Below are 24,203 nucleotides of genomic sequence, written 5' to 3'. Positions count from 1 at the left end.
GAACAGAATTAATAATTAATTGCCGTAAGAATTGTGTGTGTGTTTGAGGGGGGGGGGGGGGGTGGAGAATAGACGCAAAAAGGCATTTTCACATTACATCCGAGTGGAATCCCATATCCCCGAGCCAGATCTGGATCGGGCACCAGGGAGGCTGCGAGACGGGTATTACAGGAGGGGACGGGGCGCTGGGGTGGGAGAGGGGGCTTGCCTGCCCAGCGATGCGAGCTGTTATCGCTCAGACGCTCCAGCCTCTCGTTGCTTTCGCTGAGAAGGCGGCGGTGCAAAAAAAAAAAACCCCGGCAGGGCAGATTCGGGCCGCCCGTGTGAGCGGGGACTGCAGCAACCGGGCTGAGGAGGAGCTGCCCTGAAATCAGACGCGTCGGGGAGAGGGGGGGACGAGAGAGATCTGCACTGCACAAGATCATCCGAGGAGAGCGAGGGGGAGAAGAGAGAGAAAGAGAAATAGGAGAGATGGAAGTGGAGGAGAGGAGAGAGAGAGAGAAATAGGAGAAAGGGAGAGGAGAGATGGGGAGGAGAGAGAAGAGAGGGAAAGAGTGAGGGAGGAGAGAGAAAAAGGAGGAGTGAGAAAGAGGAGGAGAGAGGGAGGAGAGAGGGAGGGAAGAGAGCATTAAATGAAAGTGAATGCACCTCGGGACTCCAGGTCCAGTCCGGTGCGGAGCCTTTCCTGTGTGGCTGGGAGATCCCACACACTCTCACTGCCGCTCACACGGGAGGAGCGGAGGGACAGGGTGAACCAGATGCGCCCGCAGCCTCACTGAAGATCACAACCCAGGGCGCGGGCACAACTGCGAGCGGATCTGGGCGCTCTCTCTGCACGGCTTGGACGAGCTCTCGGCCCCTTCATCCGACCTCAGCCTTTTGACCGAGCAGGTATGATTTTGCAGTGTTGTCGGCGCAGCGAATCTCCCGGTCCCATCCCCTCTGTCAGCCCGCCGCCGGGCACTGCTTGGCGGCAGCTGCCCTCACGGGCTCTGGGGCACACAGGACTTTCCACTTCGGGTTGCCCCCTCTCCTCCCCCCTCCTCCACCCCTCTCCTCCCTACCCCTTCCCCCCTCCTCCCCTTCCCTACCTCCCACACCCCTCCCCTTCCCACCTCCCCTCTTTCTCCCACACCCCTTCCCTTCTCCCCATCCCTCCCCCTACCCTTATCCCTCCTTCCAATCCCCTCCCTTCCCACCTCCCTTTCTCCCACACCCCTCCCCACCCCGTCCCTCCCCCTCCTCCCTTTCCCTCTTCCCCTTCCCCACCTCCCTTTCTCCCCCACCCCTCCCCCCACCCCTCCCCCCACCCTCCCCCTCATCCCCACCCCCTCCTCCCCCACCCCTCCTTCCCCTCCTCCCCACCCCTTCCCCTCCTCCCCTCCCCTCCTCCCCCCAACCCCTCCTTCCCCTCCCTTCCCCTCCTCCCTTCCCCTCCTCCCTTTCTCCCACACCCCTGCCCTTCCCTCCTCCATTTCTCCACACCCCTCCCCTCCTCCCCACCCCCTCCCCTCCTCCCCACCCCCTCCCTCACCCCTTCCCCTCCCTCCTCACCCCTCCCCTCTCCTCCCCTGCCTCTACTTCTCCTCTGCCCCTTCCCTCCTCTGCTCCCCTTGCCCCTTCCACCCGTTGTCTGCCTCTGCCCCCCATTCTGCCCTCCCTCGCCCCCTCCGCTCCTCCCTTCCACATCAGACCAATGAGGTTCTTATCACGCTGATGTTTGCGGAATTATTTGCGTACAGTTTTGTTCCTTCATCTCCTACCTTACATGGTACTAAAGGGAGAACTACCTTTATCGTTAAGATTCAAGATTCCTTTATTGTCATGTAATCGGACGAAACGTAGTAATAGACAAAATTGCCTCTGTCATAAGGCAGTCAAAGGGTTGCCATTAGTGTCATGCAGCCCTCTTTACACTAAGAGAGAAAAGAGAGTCCTTTCAGAGACACCGAGTGTCCGTGGATTTGCCTCCGGTGCCTCCCGCAGTCTCTGTAGCCACACAGCCTGATGCATGAGCCAACCCCATCAGCCCTCAGCCCGTGCGGGACCCCCCCCCCCCACCCCACCCACAAGTTTCTCGCAGCCTGCTGGGCTCCCTCAGCCGCTGAGCCCTCACTGGTCTGCGCCGTGGTCATGGTCCTACAGGGTCACCTCCTTCATAACGGGGTGGGGGTCTGTGTTCTTCCCGTTTCAGGTATCCTGCACCAGTCCGCTGCTTCGGAGTCTGCGGCTGCCATCTTGGTGCAGGATTTTAGTTGAGAAACGCCATTGGTTCCTTTAACTGGCCGTTAGTCACCTGTGCGGAGCCGCCGGCATTAAGACCAGGCAGTTGGACCCATCGGAGCAGTGCTGTTTCTCCGCTCTCCCAGGTCTGCAGCAGTATTGGCAATACGGTGTCTCCGGCAGCGCAGTCGTTTCCTGTTGGATTAGAATAATTTGATGCTAAGAAAGTCAAAAGTCATTAAATGCAACTTTGTTTTTCTTTTGAGGAAGCTGGAGAGTTGAAGTTGTACGGGGTCTGAATCTGGTCCCAGTTCGGAATCTCCTCTTGAAATGAAATGTTGCAAAGTGACTCCGAAAGTCTGACTAATTTCGGTCAGTCAAGTCGAGTTTACTGTCATCTGATTGTCCTTCGAACCGTGCAGGCCTTTCGGCCCACAATGTGGTGCCGACCTTTAGACCCTTCCTCCTATGTAATCCTCCACTTTAAATTCCTCCATGTGCTTGTCTGGTCGTCTCTTGAATTTCACCGATGCACCTGACCCCAGGAGCCACTCTCTGGGTAAAAAAAAAACCTTCTGCTCATATCAACTTCCCACCCATGACCTTAAAGCCACGCCCTCTTATATTGAGCAGAGGTGCCCTGGGAAGGAGGGGCTATTCCTCTTAATATCTTGTACACCTCCGTCATGTGTCCTTTCATTCTCCTTCTCTCCAAAGAGTAAAGTTCCCTAATTTCTGCTCAGAATGCATACTAGGTATATCAGGTATCATCTGGGTTAATCTCCTCTGCCCCCCCCCCCCCCCCGCCAAAGCTTCCACGTCTTTCCTATAATGAGGTGACCAGAACTGCACAATGACCAAGTGTGATCTAACCAGAGTTTTGTGGAGCTGGATCATTACCTTGCAGTGCCTAAACTCAGTCCCTTATGAAAGCCAACACGCCATAAAATTTCTTAACTACCCTGTCTGCCTGTGAGCCAACTTTCAGGGATCTGTGGATATGGGACCCCCCCACCCCCCTCCAGATCCCTCTGCTCTTCCACATGACCAAGAACCCTGCCATTAACTTTGTACTCTGCCTTGGAGATTGTCCTTCCAAAAAGCACCACCTCCCACTTCTCTGGATTGAACTCCATCTGCCACTTCTCAGCCCTACCTGTATCTTCAGATTTTGGGTGGTTGAGCTTTTCTGAAGCATTTAGAGGAACCACAAAGGTTACTGGAGCAAGTGTGTTCTACATTTACACTTTACTTGCATTTCGGAAATCAGCATTTCCATTCTTGTGTGTGAGTGTGGAATGTGTGGTCCAAGCAACCAATTTTCCCTTGCAACCGCTGCAACCGTGCCTGCCTGTCCTGCATCAGACTTGTCAGTCACCAACGAGCCTGCAGCAGACGTGGACATACCCCTCCATAAATCTTCGTCCGCAAAGCCAAGCCAAAGAAAAGAAGCCCCTTTTCCACTGGCACATTGTTAACTGAGAATTACTGGGCCAGGGTCCAGTGGAAAAGGAACACTGTCTGAACAATGGCATCAAATGATGTCATTTCACGCCAGGTATTAACCACCTCTACCCCTAACTCGTATCTCTGGCGTTTGCTGATAAAACTAGTGGAAAAGAGACAGCAGAAAGTTACCTGTTTCCAGTTGAAGGTAGAATGCTCCGATCCCCGGGGATGAGTTGTGTTCAGTGGAAAAACAATTAGTGTCCTAGTTAAGGGTGGTCCAGTGGAAACAGCACAAAGGGCTTCCCTTCCCTGGACACTGCCCGACCAATTCACTGGGATGCCAGTGGAAAAGGGGCTAATATTGTGCATGTGTGCGTGTAGTGGGGATGCAGAAAGAAAGGAGCAGGACTGTGTTCTGGTGGGGAAGAGGAGGTCTGGAGGTCAGGGCTGGCATTGGGCAGGTGCAGCATGGTGGAGTCGGGAGAAAATTGACGCCCCATGTTTACAATGAGTGGGCAGTGTCGGGAGCTCACACATCTGCAGGTCACACCCCGAGGCCAGTCTGGTGGCAGGGGAGCCTTGTTATCCCATGAATTCCTGACGATGACAATAACATGGTTTGAGGTCTGTGGGAACGTTCCCCTGAGGCAGAAGGTCAAGTTGGGGCTTTGTGATTCGTCCAAGCAATGTCCAAGCTGTTCTCATCAGATGTCGTCAATGCAACAGCTTGGCCCCTGCCCAGAGAAGGAGTAAACCACCCCTCCCCCCACTTCATTCTTAGCTGATATAACCATATAACCATTTACGGAGCGGAAACAGGCCCTGTTAGCCTTTCGAGTCCGCACCGGTTCACTGATTTTGTGCACCCTCTTCAAGCATTGGTCCCGGTAGATCTTCATTCAATAAGGATGGGCGAATTCAATGCAGGTGGAATCAGATAATAGCAAAACTATGAGCAAACAGATTGGCTGTCTGTGTACCAAAAATAGTAAAACTTGACGAAACTGGATTTATTAAGAAAAGACAAACAATGGACAATATCTCTAAGTTTATTAACTTAATCCATGCAGTACAAGGAAAGAAGACTCCAACAGTGGCGGTTGCTTTTGACGCAGAGAAAGCTGTTGACAGGGTAGAATGATTGTAAAAACAGGAGGCTGGAGAAACTCAGCAGATTTTGCTACATAAAGGACAGTGTCTGGCCTGCTGAGTTTCTCCAGCCTCGTGTTTTGACTTCAACGAGACCTTTGTGTTTTGATACTGTTCTGATTGTAACCTTGATTCCATTTTCATGACTCAAAGCAGTAATCTATCACAATCAAAACAAACACATCATGAAATTTAATGTTTTGCTGCTGTCTCGCAGTTTTTCTATATATTTTGAAAATAAATTAGTATAAGAGAAGAGAAACTAAGGTTCTGTGACCATTCGGGAACCGGATGGCACAGGGGAAGAAGCCGTCCTTCTGCCGCTGGGTGCTTGTCTTCAGGCTCCGGGTCCTCCTTCCTGATGGGAGCAGAGTGAAGAGGGCATGGCCTGGGTGATTGTGGGGAGGGGGGAAAGGGGGTCCTTCAGGATAAGAGGCTGCTTTCTTAAGACACCTCTTGTAGATGTCCTCAATGGAGTGAAGGCTGATGCCCGTGATGTCGCAGGCCGAGTTGGGGTCCTTCAGGATAAGAGGCTGCTTTCTTAAGACACCTCTTGTAGATGTCCTCAATGGAGTGAAGGCTGATGCCCGTGATGTCGCAGGCCGAGTTCACAGCTCTGTGTAGTCTTTCCCTGCCCTGTGTGAATCAATACCTCCATACCATTCAGAATGCTCTCCGTGGAACACTTGTAGAAATTTGCAAGTTTTCGGTGACATATCAAATCTCCTCGAATTCTTCACGAGGTATAGCCACTGGCAAGTCTTCATGTTAGCGTTGACATGGAGGCTTCAGGGGAGACCTTCAGCGATGTTGACACCCAGGAATTTGAGGTTCTTGACCCTTTCCGTTGCTGAGTCCTCGATAAGGACTGGTCTGAGTTCTTATTTTCTCCTGAAGTCCACAATCATCTCCTTGGATTTCCTAACGTGGAGTGCTAGGTTGTTGGTGTGATCTCTCTCCCTACTGTATAATTCCTCGTTGCCATCTGTGATTCTGCTGATGACCACGGTGCCATCAACAAATTTGTAGCTGCCGTCGGAATTGCGCCTGGCCACACAGTCACGGGTGTAGAGTGAGTAGAGCAGTGGGCTTAGCACGTGTCCTTGAGGTGAGCTCAAGTTGATTGTCGGTGAGGAAGAGACATTGTTTCCGATTCACAGTGACTGTGGCCTTCCGATGAGGAAGTCCAGTTGCAGAGAGGGGTGCAGAGGCCAATTTTAACCAGTACTGAGGGTGATTAAAAAAATAATTCTACCTCTGCCTTAAAAAAGACTCAACCTCCATTCTATCTTGAAGAGGTTCCAAAAACCCGCAACCTTTTGTGGGAAAATATTTTGCATTGTCTCGTTTTTAAATGGGTGACCCTTTATAACCAGATCTAGGTTCCCTACAAAAGAAAATGTCCTCTCAACAACCACCCTGTGGCAACTCCTCACCTTGACCTGCTGTGTCCAACCTCCTTGTCACGTTTTGCTCTGTAACCACACTGACGGTGTTTTAATAATCAGAATTACACTGAGAGAAATAGCACAGAAGTGGCTCTCTGGTGCTCAGCTTCGTCTAGTTGAGAGAAGACATGCTGACATTGGAGAGGGTTCAGAGAAGGTTTACTGGAATGATACCAGGAATGAAAGGGTTAGCAGATGAGGCTCTTGGACTATACTCGTTGGAGTAAAGAACAATGAGTGGGGACTCAGAGGCATTTCGAATGCAGAAAGGCCTGGATAGAGTAGGTGTGGTAAGGATGTTTCCCACATTTGGTGATTCTAGGACAAGAGGGCACAACTTCAGGATAAAAGGTGGTCAATTTAAAACAGAGATGTGGAAAACTGTCTTCAGTCAGAGGGTCGTGGGTCTGTGGAACTTGTTAGTGGAAACGAGGTCGTTGGGTGTATTTAAGGCAGAGATTGACAGGTGTTTGATTAGTTAGGGCATCAAGGGTAATGGGGAGAAGGCCGAGGAGTGGGGCTGAGTGGGCGAATGGTGGGGCAGACTCGATAGGCTAATGGGCCGACCTCTGCTCCTACATCCTGTGATCTTCTGACGTCAGTCAGCAACTTCTGTTTTCACATTTGCCTTGTCCTAACTTGTTTTACTCTTCTCATAAAGGTGGGACCATTAGTGTGGCGGTCAGCGCCACGCTGTTACAGCGTCGGTGTCGAATCTGGTGCTGTTTGTAAGGAGTTTGTACGTTCTCCCCGTGTCTGTGTGGGTTTCCTCCAGGTGCTTCGGTTTCCTCCCTCCCTTCCAAATGTAAAAGGGTTAAATGGAGGCTCGTGGGCCAAAAGGGCCTGCTGCATGTCTAAAAATTAAAAAAAAATACTCCCATCAATGCTACAGATTCCACCTCCACAACCAGGTGCTTACTTCATCAACCTGCACATGTGTGGGAGGAAACTGGATGGCCTGGCAGAAACACGGCCTGGATAGGAAATTTTGGAGAAATGAAAGGGTGGACAGCCAGCACATTTTTCTCAGCAGGGACAGTAGCAAACCCCAGAGGACATCTGTACAAGGTGAGGGGAGATGTCAGGGTAGGTCTTTTTACAAAGAAGGTTGTTTGTGCCTGGAATGCCTTGCCAGGGGCGGTGGAAGATGCTGAAACAATAGGGACATTTAAAAGCCTCTTAAACAGGCACAGAGAAATATAGGATTATGGTGTGAGGTAGCTTCAAAATTCTTTTATTGTCATGTAATAAAACAGACAATGAAATATTACATGGAATTTCCTTTATTTCCAACATCAGCAGAAATTGCCCGGCGCCTCTTACAGTCAAAGAAAGAGAATCAAAAGAGCGTTCCCCCCGGAGTCACTCCATGGATTTGCCTCCAGTGCTTCCCTCAGCCTCCGCAGCCACACGGCAACTATCGGCAGCCCGAGCTCCAGATCCGAACCTCTGACGTAATCAGGAAGCCCTTAGCGCCGTCGGCTCTCCCTCGCAGCTCGTTTCCGATACCCTTTCAGCAGTCCTTTAACCGCAAGTGGTCAGTAGCCTGCAGCCCGCATGGGTCCTCGCCTCGAGTCACTGGTGGCCTGTGTGTTTACTCAAGTCAGCACAACATCGTGGGCCGAAGGGCCTGTACTGGGCTGTAATATTCCATGGTGTAAACCCACATGGTCACACGTGTAAACTCCACAGACACAGATATAACCAGAGGGCAGGGCTGAGCTTGCATCACTGGAGGTGTGACAGGGCAGCTGTACTGGCCCTGCCACAGCGAACAGGAGAAAGGTACAAAAGGGAGTTATTTGTGAGTTCAATTAGTAGGAAAGGAAAGAATATCTCAGCGCTAACAGTGTTTAGCCGAGAGGGCTGTCTTGTGGCTGATTTCCTATCAGAAGGTCAGATGGTCGCAGGAAGAGAGAATGGAGCTTCTCTGCAGCTTCTGTTTTGTGTGTACTCTGGGATGAAGTCATCTAATAATACACCAGCTGTTGAACCTTGCTGAGCTCCTCTGAGCACACGCCTACTACTGAGAGGGTGGGGAGTGAGTGCGCACTTTGCCAGCAGGAGACGCCCTGAGGCAGGTGGAGGTGGGGTCACCAATGGGAGCCACGAGGCACCCTTTTACATGATGACGAGACTCATCTCCATGGCAGCACGATTGGAACTTAACCACCCGCTAAAGGGTGGATCAGTGCATAAGACCTCCCCCTTTTTTTAGCCCCATTCTCCCACCTGTACATTTATAATTTTTTCCTGGCTGTTTTCGTCGAACAAGTCCTTGTTTTTCCTGGAGGAGAAGCCCAGTACCTCTTCAGTGGATTGCAGTATGGTAGTTTTCAACTGATCCCAGAGGGTTTCAGGGGACGGGTCCGTGAGGCGGATTGCATCGTCGAGCTTTGCTTTGAGGTTTGCCTGGAAGTTTCCTATCGCTTCGTCTGACTGCAGGTTTCCAACATTGAACCTCTTTCTGGGGGCTTTACTGTTCCTGAGCTTTGGCTTGAAGTGAAGGTTGAGCTTGCAGCGAACCAGCCGGTGGTCAGTGTGGCATTCTGCGCTGGGCATGACCTTGGTGTGGAGCACATCTCGTTTGTCACTTTCTCGCACCAGGATGTAGTCCAGGAGGTGCCAGTGTTTGGATCGGGGATGCATCCAGGTGGTCTTAAGGCTGTCCCTCTGCTGAAAAAGGGTGTTTGTAATGACAAGCCGCTGTTCTGCGCAGAGCTCCAACAGGAGGCGCCCATTGTCGTTGCACTTGCCGACGCCATGCTGCCCAGGATTCCTGGCCAGGTTTCTGAGTCTTTGCCGACACGAGCGTTGAAGTCGCCCAGGATGACAACCTTGTCGGCTGTAGGGGTGCGTTTGATGAGGTTGCGCAGGTCAGTGTAGAACTTGTCCTTTTCTGCTGGTTCCGCCTGGAGGGTTGGAGCATAGACACTGATGAGGGTGATGCAACGCTTGTTTTGAAGGGGGAGTCGCATGGACATGATTCGGTCCGAGTGGCCTGTCGGGAAGTTTTCGAGTTTGGAGGCAATGGAGTTCTTGACCATGAAGCCTACACCAGATAGGCGTCATTCATCAGAAGGCTTGCCAGACCAGTAGAGTGTGTAGCCCGTGCCGCGTTCTTGGAGGCTGCCTACATCTGCCAGGCGGACTTCATTGAGAGCGGCTATGTCGATGTCAAGTCTGAGGAGTTCATGTGCAATGAGGGCAGACCGACGTTCAGGTCGGTGGCTGTCAGCCTTGTCTAGCATGGTTCTGATGTTCCAGCATGCTAGCTTGAGTTTGTGAGCATCTTTTGAGGGGGAGGACGTGGAGGGGGAGGACGTGGAGGGGGAGGACGTGGAGGGGGAGGACGTGGAGGGGGAGGATGTGGAGGGGGAGGATGTGGACCTGTCCTCGGGCATGCGCAAAGGAGCTTTTAGGTGGAGTGCAGTACGCGCAGTACTGGCCCCACCCTTTACACCCATAGTTCGTGTGCTGTGGCCAAGCAAGCTGGGACGTGGCAGCGAGGTCCTTGGGTCGTAGGTTTTATATCGGAGTGGCCTTCTCCTATGCAGGTTTCTTACCCGGGCTGGAGGGGCCTGCCTCCCCTCCAGGAAATCCAGGAGCTGCTGGCAAAGAAGCGAGCTGCCCACCAGGCTCACCTTACAAAGCCGTCTTGTCCAGAGAAGAAACAAGCCTTCCGTCGCGCATGCAGCCATCTTCAGCACAAACTCCGGGAGATCTAAAATGAGTGGTGGACTAGCCTCGCCAAGCGAACCCAGCTCAGCGTGGACATTGGCGACTTCAGGGGTTTCTACGAGGCTCTAAAGGCTGTGTACGGTCCCTCACCCCAAGTCCAAAGCCCGCTGCGCAGCTCAGACGGCAAAGTCCTCCTCAGCGACAAGATCTCCATCCTCAACCGATGGTCAGAACACTTCCAATCTCTTTTCAGTGCCAACTGCTCAGTCCAAGATTCTGCCCTGCTCCAGCTCCCTCAACAGCCCCTAAGGCTAGAGCTGGATGAGGTCCTCACCCAGGATGAGACATATAAGGCAATCGAACAACTGAAAAGTGGCAAAGCAGCAGGTATGGATGGAATCCCCCCAGAGGTCTGGAAGGCTGGCGGCAAAACTCTGCATGTCAAACTGCCTGAGTTTTTCAAGCTTTGTTGGGACCAAGGAAGACTGCCTCAGGACCTTCGTGATGCCACCATCATCACCCTGTACAAAAACAAAGGCGAGAAATCAGACTGCTCAAACTACAGGGGAATCACGCTGCTCTCCATTGCAGGCAAAATCTTCGCTAGGATTCTCCTAAATAGAATAATACCTAGTGTCGCTGAGAATATTCTCCCAGAATCACAGTGCGGCTTTCGTGCAAACAGAGGAACTACTGACATGGTCTTTGCCCTCAGACAGCTCCAAGAAAAGTGCAGAGAACAAAACAAAGGACTCTACATCACCTTTGTTGACCTCACCAAAGCCTTTGACACCGTGAGCAGGAAAGGGCTTTGGCAAATACTAGAGCGCATCGGACGCCCCCCAAAGTTCCTCAACATGATTATCCAACTGCACGAAAACCAACAAGGTCGGGTCAGATACAGCAATGAGCTCTCTGAACTCTTCTCCATTAACAATGGCGTGAAGCAAGGCTGTGTCCTCGCACCAACCCTCTTTTCAATCTTCTTCAGCATGATGCTGAACCAAGCCATGAAAGACCTCAACAATGAAGACGCTGTTTACATCTGGTACCGCACGGATGGCAGTCTCTTCAATCTGAGGCGCCTGCAAGCTCACACCAAGACACAAGAGAAACTTGTCCGTGAACTACTCTTTGCAGACGATGCCGCTTTAGTTGCCCATTCAGAGCCAGCTCTTCAGCGCTTGACGTCCTGTTTTGCGGAAACTGCCAAAATGTTTGGCCTGGAAATCAGCCTGAAGAAAACTGAGGTCCTCCATCAGCCAGCTCCCCACCATGACTACCAGCCCCCCCACATCTCCATCGGGCACACAAAACTCAAAACGGTCAACCAGTTTACCTATCTCGGCTGCACCATTTCATCAGATGCAAGGATCGACAATGAGATAGACAACAGACTCGCCAAGGCAAATAGCGCCTTTGGAAGACTACACAAAAGAGTCTGGAAAAACAACCAACTGAAAAACCTCACAAAGATAAGCGTATACAGAGCCGTTGTCATACCCACACTCCTGTTCGGCTCCGAATCATGGGTCCTCTACCGGCATCACCTACGGCTCCTAGAACGCTTCCACCAGCGTTGTCTCCGCTCCATCCTCAACATTAATTGGAGCGCTTTCATCCCTAACGTCGAAGTACTCGAGATGGCAGAGGTCGACAGCATCGAGTCCACGCTGCTGAAGATCCAGCTGCGCTGGGTGGGTCACGTCTCCAGAATGGAGGACCATCGCCTTCCCAAGATCGTGTTATATGGCGAGCTCTCCACTGGCCACCGTGACAGAGGTGCACCAAAGAAAAGGTACAAGGACTGCCTAAAGAAATCTCTTGGTGCCTGCCACATTGACCACCGCCAGTGGGCTGATATTGCCTCAAACCGTGCATCTTGGCGCCTCACAGTTTGGCGGGCAGCAACCTCCTTTGAAGAAGACCGCAGAGCCCACCTCACTGACAAAAGGCAAAGGAGGAAAAACCCAACACCCAACCCCAACCAACCAATTTTCCCCTGCAACCGCTGCAACCGTGTCTGCCTGTCCCGCATCGGACTTGTCAGCCACCAACGAGCCTGCAGCTAACGTGGACATTTACCCCCTCCATAAATCTTCGTCCGCGAAGCCAAGCCAAAGAGAAAAGTGACATTTATAAACGGTGAAGATTAGCAATCTTGGTATATATTGAGATGACCCCCCTCCTGCTTTTAAATATTGGGATACCTCCATGGAAACTGACTCCCTCTGAAGATCACCAGTGGGTAAATATTGATCCATTCCTGGCACTTCATCCCTGAAAATACCAATTCCTAGTAGTCTTTTTAAATTTATTCACAGCACGTCAAAAGCCGATTCCGGCTATTTACACCCAATCGACCTACAACCCCCGCTACGTTTTGGAGGATGGGAGGAAACCAGAGCAGACACAGGGAGAACCTTTGAACTCCTTACAGACAGCGCAGGATTTGAACCTGGGTCACTGGTACTGTAAGAGCGCTGCACTAACTGCTACGCTAAGTGTGCCGGCCCACACCAGATGCGTTAACATATCTGGGGAACTGTAAAACTGATTCACACCCGGCCAGTTGAGGCATCTGCAAGTGTTGGCAGGCAACTGTGGCTTGACTAACACCTGAGACGTGCCTGCAGACATTGACACATCTGACATGCCAATGTACATTCTTGCACATAAATGACGTCCTCCAAATGGTTTAACCTTCTGGGTCCCTCTTGTAAATATTGGCGAACATGCTCCCATGTGTTTAAATATTAAAATATAACCAGAAGCCAACTCCAGAACTGATACATCTGGGAGTCACCTCTGAGTATTGATGTCTATTGACCACCGCCAGTGGGCTGATATCGCCTCCAACCGTGCATCTTGACGCCTCACAGTTCGGCGGGCAGCAACCTCCTTTGAAGAAGATTGCAGAGCCCACCTCACTGGCAAAAGACAAAGGAGGAAAAACCCAACAACCCCAACCCACCAATTTTCCCTTGCAACCGCTGCGACCGTGCCTGCCTGTCCCGCATCGGACTTGTCAGTCACCAACGAGCCTGCAGCAGACGTGGACATACCCCTCCATAAATCTTCGTCCGCGAAGCCAAGCCAAAGAAAAGAAAATAATAAAATAAACACGTGGGAGAACCTGTCAATCTGGACAGATCAGGGACCATGTCTGTTCCCAGAAAAGACCTCATGTTAATGGGTCCTTCAAAATGATTTTTGGGCCAGTTACTGTTGATATAGAGGAAGCTTGGCAAATGACCTGTGCATAGAAATATCACAAGAGGATCTGCGGCCAGATTCATAGGTTTATTGGGATGATGGCGGAGGGTTAGGTCAAGGCCAGGACTCTGGTGGGGTGAGGGGGAGGGGGTTGAGATGTTCTGCATCCAGCTGAGAAACCAAAGGTTCTTTGGTTTGCATCTCCTTCGAAAAGTGGCTCCTTTGACAATGCTGGGCTCTCTCAGCATTGCCCTCAAGGATATGTGGTACTGGAATGAGCATACAGGGGAGGGAGGAGGAGGAGAAAGGGGGGGGGGGAGGAGGAGAGAGGGGGAGGGGGAGAGAGAGAGGGAGGGGCAGGGAGAGGGGAGAAGGAGAGAGAGGGGGAAGTGTAGACCTATTTTCAGGAAGCAAGGGATAATTTGTTCCTTACACCAGTTTTAAAATAGACTGCGCTGCATGGCAAACACTGACTGGTCCATTGAACTAAAGCACAGAGAGCTGAGCTTCTATGAAAAGGCTTAAGGTTTCTGTGCACAAGAGTGCCTAGGGAAATCAAACTGATTGGGCCAAATACAATGCAGAAACTGTTGCTGTGCTTGACTGAGCTAAACCTGGTTTAGGTTTTGTCGGAACTAAAGATTGAGAGGCAGCTGAGCTGATGTTTAAGAAAGGGAGACAAACAAACCAAAACTGTTAAGAGAAATTAAACTTTCCTTGCTTCGATGAACTCCTGGGAAAGAGCTGGAATCCTATTGGAGAGGCACAGGAGTTAGACAAATTAACTACAGGGACTGGCTGCGGGAGATATGCACTTTAATCCTTGCTACAAAAAGAGATGGCAAAGGATATAAAAACATCTCCAGAGTAAATCCTTGAGAAGATATAGAGATAGAGGAAGGGAAATGGGCTTGTGGTCAGGCAGCTCATTTCCAAAAGGGCTTCTTTGAATGGTGGTCAGTGTGGGAATATCAATTAATGGTCTGGAGGATCACTGATCAAACCTTTCGTGATGCTGCCTGAGAAATAAATATAGACTAGCACCTCTCCTTCAGATCGGAACCCAGTCTGCATCTACCAAGCAAGTCCACGGTTTATAAAACAGTGGTTCTCAACCTTTTTCTTTCCACTCACATCCCACCTTATGCAATCCTTATGCCATCGGTGCTCTGTAAGGGGTTGCTTAAGGTGGGATGTGGGTGAAAAGAAAAAGCTTGAAAACCGCTGGTTTAATCGTCCCTCATTGACTCGTTTTGTGCACAGTTTCAGAACTCCAAAGCAAATGGGCTAATGACCATTTTCCTCAAGCAAAATATTTGGGTCTAGAGCAGCGGTTCTCAACCTTCCCTTTCCGCTCACATCCCACCTTAATCAATACCTTAGTAGTCACAGAGCCCTGATGGCATAGGGATTACTTAAAGTGGGATGTGAGTGGAAAGAAAGAGTTTGAGAACCACTGCACTAGGGATTGCATAAGGTGGAATGTGCATGTAGGGGGGCAGTTTGAAAACCATTGGTTTAAAGCCTCATCCAAAGGATAACGTAGTAGGCACTTTAGCGCTCCTTCCCTCTGCACTGGAATGCCTGCTCACCCTTGTGTTCTCTCCTTTAAGGCAGTGGCCCTTAACCTTTTCTTCCACCCCCCCAACCTCATGGACCACCTTAAGTATTCCTTACTGCCGACTACGTTAAACAAACCCACAGATCCCTGGAGACCAAAGGTTGAAGAATACCACTCTTTGGCAGAGCTGACATTTACATCGACCTGGAATAGAGGGCAAGAGAATGGATGGGAGTTAATGAGCCTGGATTCTATTCTGAAGGGGTGCGGAATGGATTTGTGGAATTTAAGAACATAAGAAGTAAGAGCCTGATCCGCCATTCAATGAGATGATGGCTGATCTGACAATAGGCTCATCTCCACCGACCCCCCTTTTCCCCATATCCATTAATTCCCCTACTATGTAAAAATCTGTCCAACATTGTCGAAAATATATTTACTCCACTGCTTCAATGGGCAGTGAATTCCGCAGATTCACCACTCTTTGGGAATCCTCCTTACCTCCATCCTAAATCTATTACCTTGAAGCCTGAGGCTTTGTCCCCTAGTTCTAGTCTCCCCCACCACATGAAAAAACACTAACCTACCTTTATCTTATCTGTGCCTTTCTATAAGATCCCCTCTCGAAGCCTAATAACCTGAATGCGCCTGAGTTTGTCGATCTCAGAAGCTAAGCAGGCTCAGGCCTGCTTGTTTCCCTGGGGAAAAAGGTGCTGACCGCCCACCCTATCTATTCCTCTCAGAATCTTGTAGGCCTCTATTAAATTTCCTCTCACTTTTCTGCGCTCCAAAAAGTCCAAGCACTGCTAGATAACCTTGCCTCGTAAGACTTATTTTCCAATCCAAAATGTTTCAATGAGATCCCCCCTCCCCCCATGGGGGTGTGGAACGAGCTGCCAGCTCAGTTTTGACATTTAAGAATTTGAACAGGTACACGAATTGGAGGGTGATGGACAGGGTGCAGTTCAGTGCAACTTGACAAATAAAAATGGTTTGGCACGGACGAGAAGGGCTGATTCTGTAATGTTCTATCTATCGAGCTGACTCTGCCAGGGGGTCTATGGACTTGAACATCAAGCTCCACAGTGGGTCCCACCTTCACTCTCTATGTCCTATCATTGCTGACCTCAAAAATGCATCATAATCAGGATTAAATTCAATTATTTCTCTGCCACAATTAAGGTGTCAAATCTGGAGTGTGAACCCTAATCCTCTAGCTCAGAAATGAATGCTATCCGAGGCTGGGTTGTGCTAAATCTCTGATAAATCTGTATAGGGAAAGGGTTAATGTGCAGGGAGACACTTGATCATTTAAAACAGGAATCAGGTTAATAGGGAAGGAATTGCTCATTATGGCTATCTCATCATCTATCCAGAGAGAGCTCCAGTTCCAATGTACCAGGGGTCTGTGAGAGCCCATCATCATTCATAGTGATTGATGTGCTTTGTCTTAACACTGAGAGCAAGAAATAAAATAAAAACGAAAAGCTCATTACTGATCTGAATACCTTTGGAATTCTCAAGGGAGAGATGAGAGAATGGATGAGGAATGGGTATTACTTACAGGAGCTCTCTGGATATGCAAAGAAAGGGTTAATAGCATCCAAGGAAGAGACGTAACAGACGGATAATCTTTGCCAGAAGTTAGGGAGAGAAAAGGGGGCAAGAGCAAAGGAGTTATGATAGAGGACAAGGAAGGCAGACGGAGAGGAAGGGAAGAGAGAGAGAGAGAATGAGGCAATGCTGAGAGGACCGCCTCTGGAACTCGGGGCCGGGGGGGGGGGGGGGGAAGAGGAGGAGGGCCTTGCTTCCATAAAATGGGTCACCCATTTCTGAACGAGACTGGGAGGAATTTCTTCTCTGAAGGTGGTGATGTTTTTGGAGTCCTCTATCCCAGACAGTTGTGGAATATGTTCAAGGGGGGAGCTCTTTGGAGTGTTGTGGGTGAGGATGGCAGCCACAGGCAGGGAAGTGCAAGGGGGGCCCAACATTTTATCAGCCACCGTCTGAGTGAAAGGTGGCGCAGGTGCTAGGAGCAAAATGGTCCCTGTTTGTGTTCCGATGGGAGGGAGGGAGAGGGTGGGGGGGGGGGGGAGGGAGAGAGAGCGCGAGGGGGAAAGGGAGGCAGCGAGAGAAAAGGAGATAGGGTGGGGGAGGGAGAATGGTGGGGAGGGGGGACACACAAGTGGAAGAAAATGACAGAGAGTGAGGTGTTGGGGAAGGAGGGGTGAAAAGAATGGTAAAGGGCAGAGGAAAGAGAGATTTGGGAAAAGGGTTAATGCCATGACGAATCCCAGAGGGAGTTTCCAGGGGCTCTCTGAAGAATCCTTCCTCCCCACCTCAGTGATATCAAGCCCCGTCCTGTGACAACAGCTCAGGAATTTGGCCTTGCCTGACTTGCTACTTTTGAACCTTTTGCATTAGAGCTGTGTGTAGGTGGGCTGAGATATATTTGGGAGCTGGGGTGTTATATGACAACAGAGCAGCCAATGAGCAAGGTACTTCCCTTTACACTGTTCCTCATTGAGTTTCACGTTGCCTTGCAGATTGGAAAACAGAGGGCCCACCTTCAGGATGACTTTTAACTGTGAGAGAGATGTGTCATTCCTTTAAACACTTTGCTGCTTCCACTGGAAATCAATGGGAAAAGAAATCAGAGGGAGTCTTGCCAGAGATCTCGGAATTATCGATGCCTCTTGTTCACTGAACAGCGCTCAATGTCCACGCTCTTTCCCTGGAGAGGTGGAGTAAGATCGGCAGCGGGGTTTAATTCCCCTGAATATTTGCCATCGTTCATGCTTCGACAAGGTCATGAGAAAGGTCTTGGCGGAGCTCATCCACAGCAAGCAGGATCCCCGTGTCTGCAGGGTAACCAGAGGCTCCTGACCCGACCCCCACCCGCTCTCCAGGATCGCGATCTCTGACTCAGGAAGGAGCAGAGTGCGAATGACCTCCTGACCGACTCCTCCCGCTGAAGCTCGCAGATCAGCCACTGCAGATCGAGGGCTGAGATTTACCAGAGGAGGTCCACATTTTAGTTAGGGCTCGCTGGAGGCAGACCCAGAGCAGACGCCGCTCAACGTCGGAGCCTCCTGCCTTCACCTCCACGCGTGCCGCCCGTGGCAGGGGCGATGCTGGGACAAGATGTCAGGTGATGGGGAGGACGAGCTGTGCAGGAACGCGCTGGCGCTGGTCAACGAGCTGTGCTTTAGTGTCCGGGGGAACCACAACAACGAGAAGTGCATCGAGTTCTCCTACCTCCTGCGTGATCGAGACCGCACACGCCACATCGAGACAGGTAATGGCCACCTGGCCGCTCTCGCATGACATCCTGCCACCTGGCCCATCGGGCCGTGGCCCTGCCCCTCCTTCTCAGGAGGGTGAGGGAGGGGAGGAAGAGCAACTGGGTGGGGGCTGGGTTGAGGAGGGGGGGCTGGGCACGTGTGTGTGCATCTGGTTAGTGTGTCAGAGTGCAGCACGGAGTCATAGAAAACCCAGGAGGGAGGGAGGAAACCATTCAGCCCATCGTTCTGTGCTAGTCATATGAATGAATTCAGTCCACCCCAACCTCCCAGCCCAGATCAGGCAGATCACCAGCTGTTGAACGCATTTTCCACAACTGCTTAAACACGATGGGTTTCCAAGTCCACCATTCTGTCAGACAGCAAGCCCACATCTCTGTCAGACTCAGAGGAAAATCCTTCCTCATCTCCTCTACCCATTAGTCTCAATTTATGTATGTTTTATCTGCTAAAAGCAATAAGCCCTCCTTGTTTACTCTGTTCAACCCTTCAAAGTTGTAGATATCTGTGTATCCTTATGCTCATAGTGTGGCAGGACAGGGGGCAGAACTTACCTTCGTTTGGACCAGGACCTCCCTCCTTCGGGAAACTGGTATTTGACAATGATACATGGAGAGGCAGCAGTACCCCCTGGTCATAGAATCATACAGCATGACGGACACATCTTCAACTCCATGGAGGCAATCCCCCCCTCAACTCCAAGGGACTGCTTTAGAAGAAGATACCCAATCCCCTTCTGAGCGTCACGGCTAAGAAACAGGGGTAAAACACAGAAGTTTGCAGACGCCGAGATTGAAGTAAAAATGCAAGGCTGGAAAACTCAGCAGGTCAGACAGTGCAAAGATAAAGGTGCATAACAGACAGAGAATCTTTGCTAGAAGTTACGGAGGGAAAAGGGGGAAGAGCAAAGGAGTTATGATAGAGGACAAGGAAGGCAGATGGAGGGGAAGGGAAGAGAGAGAGAGAATGAAGCGATGCTGAGAGGATCGCCTCTGGAACTTGGAGGTGGGGGGGGGGCTTTGTTTCCATAAAATGGGTCACCCATTTCTGACTGAGACTGGGAGGAATTTCTTCTCTGAATGGATGAGCAAAAGGTTGGGGGGTTCAGGGGGGAAGGGCTAGGGGGAAGAGCACGGTCCCACAGGTAGGAGATAATAGGTGGGTAAGGGAGAGAGGGCACAGCAGTGAATGGGGAGGGGGGAGGTGGGCTGCCTCTGTGAATGGAGAGGGAAGGGAATGGAGAGCTGGAGGAAAGAAGGCAGAGGGGCAGGGAATTGAATAGGCTGGCAGAAGCAGGAGAGGTCAACGTTAATGCCGTGAGTGCCCAGACAGAAAATAAGGTGTTGGCTCCCCCAGTTTACAGGTGGTCTTGGTTTGACGTGAGGCTGTGGACAGAGATGTCAGGTTGGGAGTGGGACCAGAATTGAAATGGATGCTGGGAGATCCTTGCCGCTGATGCGGACAGAGCGAAGGTGCTCAGCGAAGCGATCTCCCAATCTGCGTCTAGTCCCTCTGTTGGAGAGAGGGTCACAGGGTCTAAGGGTATAAGAAACTCTTCAGACTGCTGTACCTATCAATTAAAATCATGATTGATTCACTGCCTTCTCTGCACCCATCTTACACTCCTGTAGAGCCCCTAGATTTCCGAGCAAATATACCCTAGGATCAAGTCCACAGAGTAGAGGATTCCAAAAAGTTATTATCTTTTGTGGAAAGAAATGTTATCTCACCTTGGTCCCTGCTCTTCTTTGTACTGAGAAGTGGGTTAGTGGACCATTTCAGGATGAACCAAGAACTAGGACAGTCCGAAAAAGGATGTAATTCTTTTTCTGCAATAAAACAGTCAGACTAGTATCTATCTGTTGGTTTTCAGATTGCTAATTTCTGTCTTCATATTCAAATTCGACTGAATTAATTGTATTTAAATTCCCCTGGTGGATTCCCTGTTGTTGCTTCAGGTCTTGGAGCTACCAATTCCTGTAACAAATCCACATTGTCTCTCTTTCCTCTGAGCAAGAAGAGGAGGTCAAATGAGGCATTAGGGTCAGTGTAGCGGTTAGTGCAATGTCTTCTCAGCGCCAGCGATCAGGACCGGGGTTTGAATCCCGCGCTGTCTGTCAGGAGTTTGTGCGTTCTCCCTGTGTTTGTGTGGGTTTCCTCCGGGTGCTCTGGTTTTCTCCCGCCGTTCAAAAAAAAAACGTTCCGGGGGCTGTAGGTCAATTGGGTGCAATTAGGTCAAAAGTGCCTGTTACCGTGATGTATATCCAAACAACCGAGGGCAGAAGACATTTCAGTGCTTGCTGAATCTACCTGTGTTTGCTTGTGAACCTTCCCACTCGTGTTATTTCATGAACTTCCCGTGATGGAGTCATGGAGATACACAGGATAGAAATAGGCCCTTCTGCCCATCGGTCACTCCCTGCATCAACCCTGAATGTTCTCACTGATCTCCGTTTATTCTCCCCTCACTTCTATCAACCACACCCCCCCTCACCCACAGGCATTAACCCATCGACCCGTATGACTTTGGGATGCGGGAGGAAAGGGGAACCCACGGGATCATGTGCAAACTCCACCCACAGCATTGGAGGTCAGTTTGAATCCAGGTCTCTGGTGTTTGAGGCCATTGTTCTTCTTGCTGTGTGATGTGATGGCCCCATTTACATGACGAATGGTGTAAAGAGACGATGCTGGAGAAACTCAGCATGTCAAACAGTATGCTTTACGTAGCAAAGATAACCAACGTTTTGGGCTTGAGGCCTTCATCAAGGTCTGAGCAAAATGTAGACAGGCACCCAAACAAAATAGTGGGACGGAGGGGTTGGGCAAGGAGCACGGTCCCAGAGGCAGGAGGTAATAGGAGGATAAGGGAGTGAGGGCACAGTAGCAAACAAGGGGGAAGGGGACGATGGCTCTGTGATTGGAGAGGGAAGGATGAAAGGTGTAGATAAGGTGCGCTCTACTGAAGAATTAGCATGAGAGGGGAAAAGGGGACACGTCACACAGAGGGTGATGTGTCTGGAATGAGTTGTGTGGTGCACTGTTAGCCAGAATCAGACACACACAAAGATAAAGACTGTACAACAGGCTTTAATCCACAAAAACCTCCACAGAGCCAGGCTGGCTGTGGCTGCAGCAACTCTGTGTGAGGCCTCGGGAGGCCGGCACAGGTTTATATCCCGGAGGGTGATTGACATCTGACTGGGTGGGGCTTGATCCCTTCAGGCCGACTGATTGACAGCTGGCCAGGTGTTGTCCTGTCCCCTTACACTCCTGCATGTACAGAGGTTGTCCCCTGCAGTAGGCCGGCGGTACACTCCTGCAGGAACAGAGGTTGTCCCCTGCAGTAGGCCGGCAGTATACTCATTCAGGCACAGAGGTTTCCCCCTGCAGTAGGCTGGCAGTACACTCCTGCAGGCACAGAGGTTGTCCCCTGCAGTAGGCCAGCGGTACACTCTTGCAGGCACAGAGGTTGTCCTCTGCAGTAGGCCAGCGGTACACTCCTGCAGGTACAGAGGTTGTCCCCTGCAGTAGGCTGACAGTACACTCCTGCAGGCACAGAGGTTGTCCCCTGCAGTAGGCTGACAGTACACTCCTGCAGGCACAGAGGTTGTCCCCTGCAGTAGGCCAGCAGTACACTCCTGCATGTACAGAGGTTGCCCCCTGCAGTAGGCTGGCAGTACACTCCTGCAGGCACAGAGGTTGTCCCCTGCAGTAGGCTGGCAGTACACTCCTGCAGACACAGAGGTTGTCCCCTGCAGTAGGCCAGCGGTACACTCCTGCATGTACAGAGGTTGCCCCCTGCAGTAGGCTGGCAGTACACTCCTGCAGGTACAGAGGTTGTCCCCTGCAGTAGGCTGACAGTACACTCCTGCAGGCACAGAGGTTGTCCCCTGCAGTAGGCTGACAGTACACTCCTGCAGGCACAGAGGTTGTCCCCTGCAGTAGGCTGACAGTACACTCCTGCAGGCACAGAGGTTGTCCCCTGCAGTAGGCCAGCAGTACACTCCTGCATGTACAGAGGTTGCCCCCTGCAGTAGGCTGGCAGTACACTCCTGCAGGCACAGAGGTTGTCCCCTGCAGTAGGCTGGCAGTACACTCCTGCAGACACAGAGGTTGTCCCCTGCAGTAGGCCAGCGGTACACTCCTGCATGTACAGAGGTTGCCCCCTGCAGTAGGCTGGCGGTACACTCCTGCAGGTACAGAGGTTGTCCCCTGCAGTAGGCCGGCAATACACTCCTGCAGGTGCAGAGGTTGCCCCCTGCAGTAGGCCGGCGGTGTAGCACCACAGTCTGCCAGAGGAAGTGGTGGAGGAAGGGATGGTTACCATGTTTAAAAGACATTTAGACTGGTAGGAAAGTTTAGAGGGATGTGGGACAATGGCAGATAAGAGTCAATACAGAAATGTTGGAGGAACTCAGCTGGTCTCACAGTGTCCATAGGAGGTAAAGATTAATTTCAGACATTTCGGGCCTGAGCCCTTCATCAAAAATCAGGCAAAAATCTTAATGAAAGATGAGAGATTAAGGGGAAAAAATGGAAAGGGGAGGAGACCAGACTGACAGCCAAAATATGTTCATTGGATATATAAATTTAAATGGACAGCATAGTCACAAGCTATTTCGGCCCTCAAGCTCATGCCAACCAATTAACCTCCGATATGTTTTGAACGGTGGGAGGAAACTGGAGCCCCCGGTGGAAACCCACAGAGGTATGGGGAGATCGTACAAACTCCTTACAGAGAGCATGGGATTCGAACCCTGGGTCCTGATCGCTGGCAGTGTAACAACGTTGTGCAAACCACTGTGCCAACTGTGCCACCCGGAAAGATGATAAGAAGAGGTGAGAATTGATTTTGTGAAAGGGAACAGAGGGGGGAGAGAGAGAGAAAAAGAGGGACAGAACTAGAGGGAAGGAGATGAGAAAGTGGAAGGGCGGGGGGTGGGGGGGTTTCTTAATGGAAACCGAAGAAGTCGATGTTAATGCCATCCGGTTGGAGGGAGCCCAGATGGAAGATGAGGTACTGTTCCTCCAAATTACAGGTGGTCTCAGTCTGGCAGGGCATGAGACCATGGAATGTCATGTCAGCATGGGAATGGGACAGGAATTGAAATGGGTGGCCACTGGGAGATCCAAGCTATTGTGGCGGACAGAGCCGAGGTGCTCAACGAAGTGCTCGCCCAGTCAGTGCCTGGTCCCTCCAATATCGAGGAGACTACAATGGGAGCAAAAGATGCAGTAGGTGACCCCCCGCACCCCCTCCCTCAGATAGGAGTAGCTCAAGTAGCCAATTTGGTCAGCCTGGACAATTGTTTTCCTGGGCTTGGTTCACTACTGTATAGATCCATGACCCTACAATCAAGGAAAATATCCTCCCTCCCACTGAGATGATCAGGTGGAGAACCTCTGTACCATATAGCTCCTGGTCCCATATCATATCACAGCCTGTTATCAGGGTAGGCTAGGACATGCTGTATAGCACTGTAACAGGCCAATTCGGCCTTACATGCTGCCCAAACTACACCCATTAACCTACACAGTATGTTTATGAACGGTGGGAGGAAACTGGAGCCCCAGAGAAAACCCACGCAGACACGGGGAGAATGCACAAGCTCCTGACAGACAGTTAGGTCCGGACCCAATCGCTGACCACCAGGCCAACAAATTGTGATTCTACCAGACAGCTGGAGTAAAGTTGAGCCCAGATTTGTAATACTGATCCAAGGGCTGTTGGTTATAAAACATCTCACGTTACATAACACTGGTAGCTTTGCTAACTGCGAGCCACAGGCACTCTGTACACATCTTTACAACAGACGCCAACCTTAACTTGTTGCAATTGATTTACAAGGCAGGATGTCCTCTGGGCAGGGGTTCCACCTAACACCTCCCAGTAAAGTCCACAGCTCTGACAGTTTTCCGAACCTTCATCTCCCCACCAAGGGAGCTCGGATGGCAGAACAACCCTCCAACTCTCATCTCCACATGATCCACACAGCTGGAATTTGGCCCTGTCTTGGGGAAAAAAAAATTAAAATTCATTCTGCATCTGCCTTCCTTGTTTTCTGTAAGAGGCCAGCCTTATATGCATGTCTGGAATTTTCCCAAGGCCAGCAAAATTTGCCTCAGTTAAAAATCATTAAGCTAATGGTGTATGTTATGAGATTCTGTATA

The 24,203-nt window shown here is 50.8% G+C and overlaps 1 protein-coding gene across 3 annotated transcripts in view; it reads left to right on the top strand.

Moving 5' to 3' along the window:
- Window positions 1-203: 203 nt before the first annotated feature.
- Window positions 204-24,203, top strand: part of syt3 (synaptotagmin III) — a 71,892-nt gene continuing 47,892 nt past the window's right edge. Inside the window, exons 1-3 of one of the 3 annotated variants that reach the window (XM_069909869.1) lie at window positions 204-891; window positions 17,274-18,025; window positions 20,530-20,619. In XM_069909869.1, the coding sequence (XP_069765970.1) occupies window positions 17,872-18,025; window positions 20,530-20,619 (244 nt within the window). In that variant the 5' untranslated portion in view covers window positions 204-891; window positions 17,274-17,871. Of the gene's footprint in view, window positions 892-2,197; window positions 2,370-17,273; window positions 18,026-20,529; window positions 20,620-24,203 lie in introns of those variants that run through there. The other 2 variants (XM_069909870.1, XM_069909871.1) reach the window with 2 other exon arrangements.

The sequence above is a fragment of the Narcine bancroftii genome, chromosome 13 (genome assembly GCF_036971445.1).
Source record: "Narcine bancroftii isolate sNarBan1 chromosome 13, sNarBan1.hap1, whole genome shotgun sequence".
Taxonomy (NCBI): Eukaryota; Metazoa; Chordata; class Chondrichthyes; order Torpediniformes; family Narcinidae; genus Narcine; species Narcine bancroftii.
Note: the sequence above shows the minus strand (reverse complement) of the source record. Positions and strands in the feature narration are given on the sequence as shown.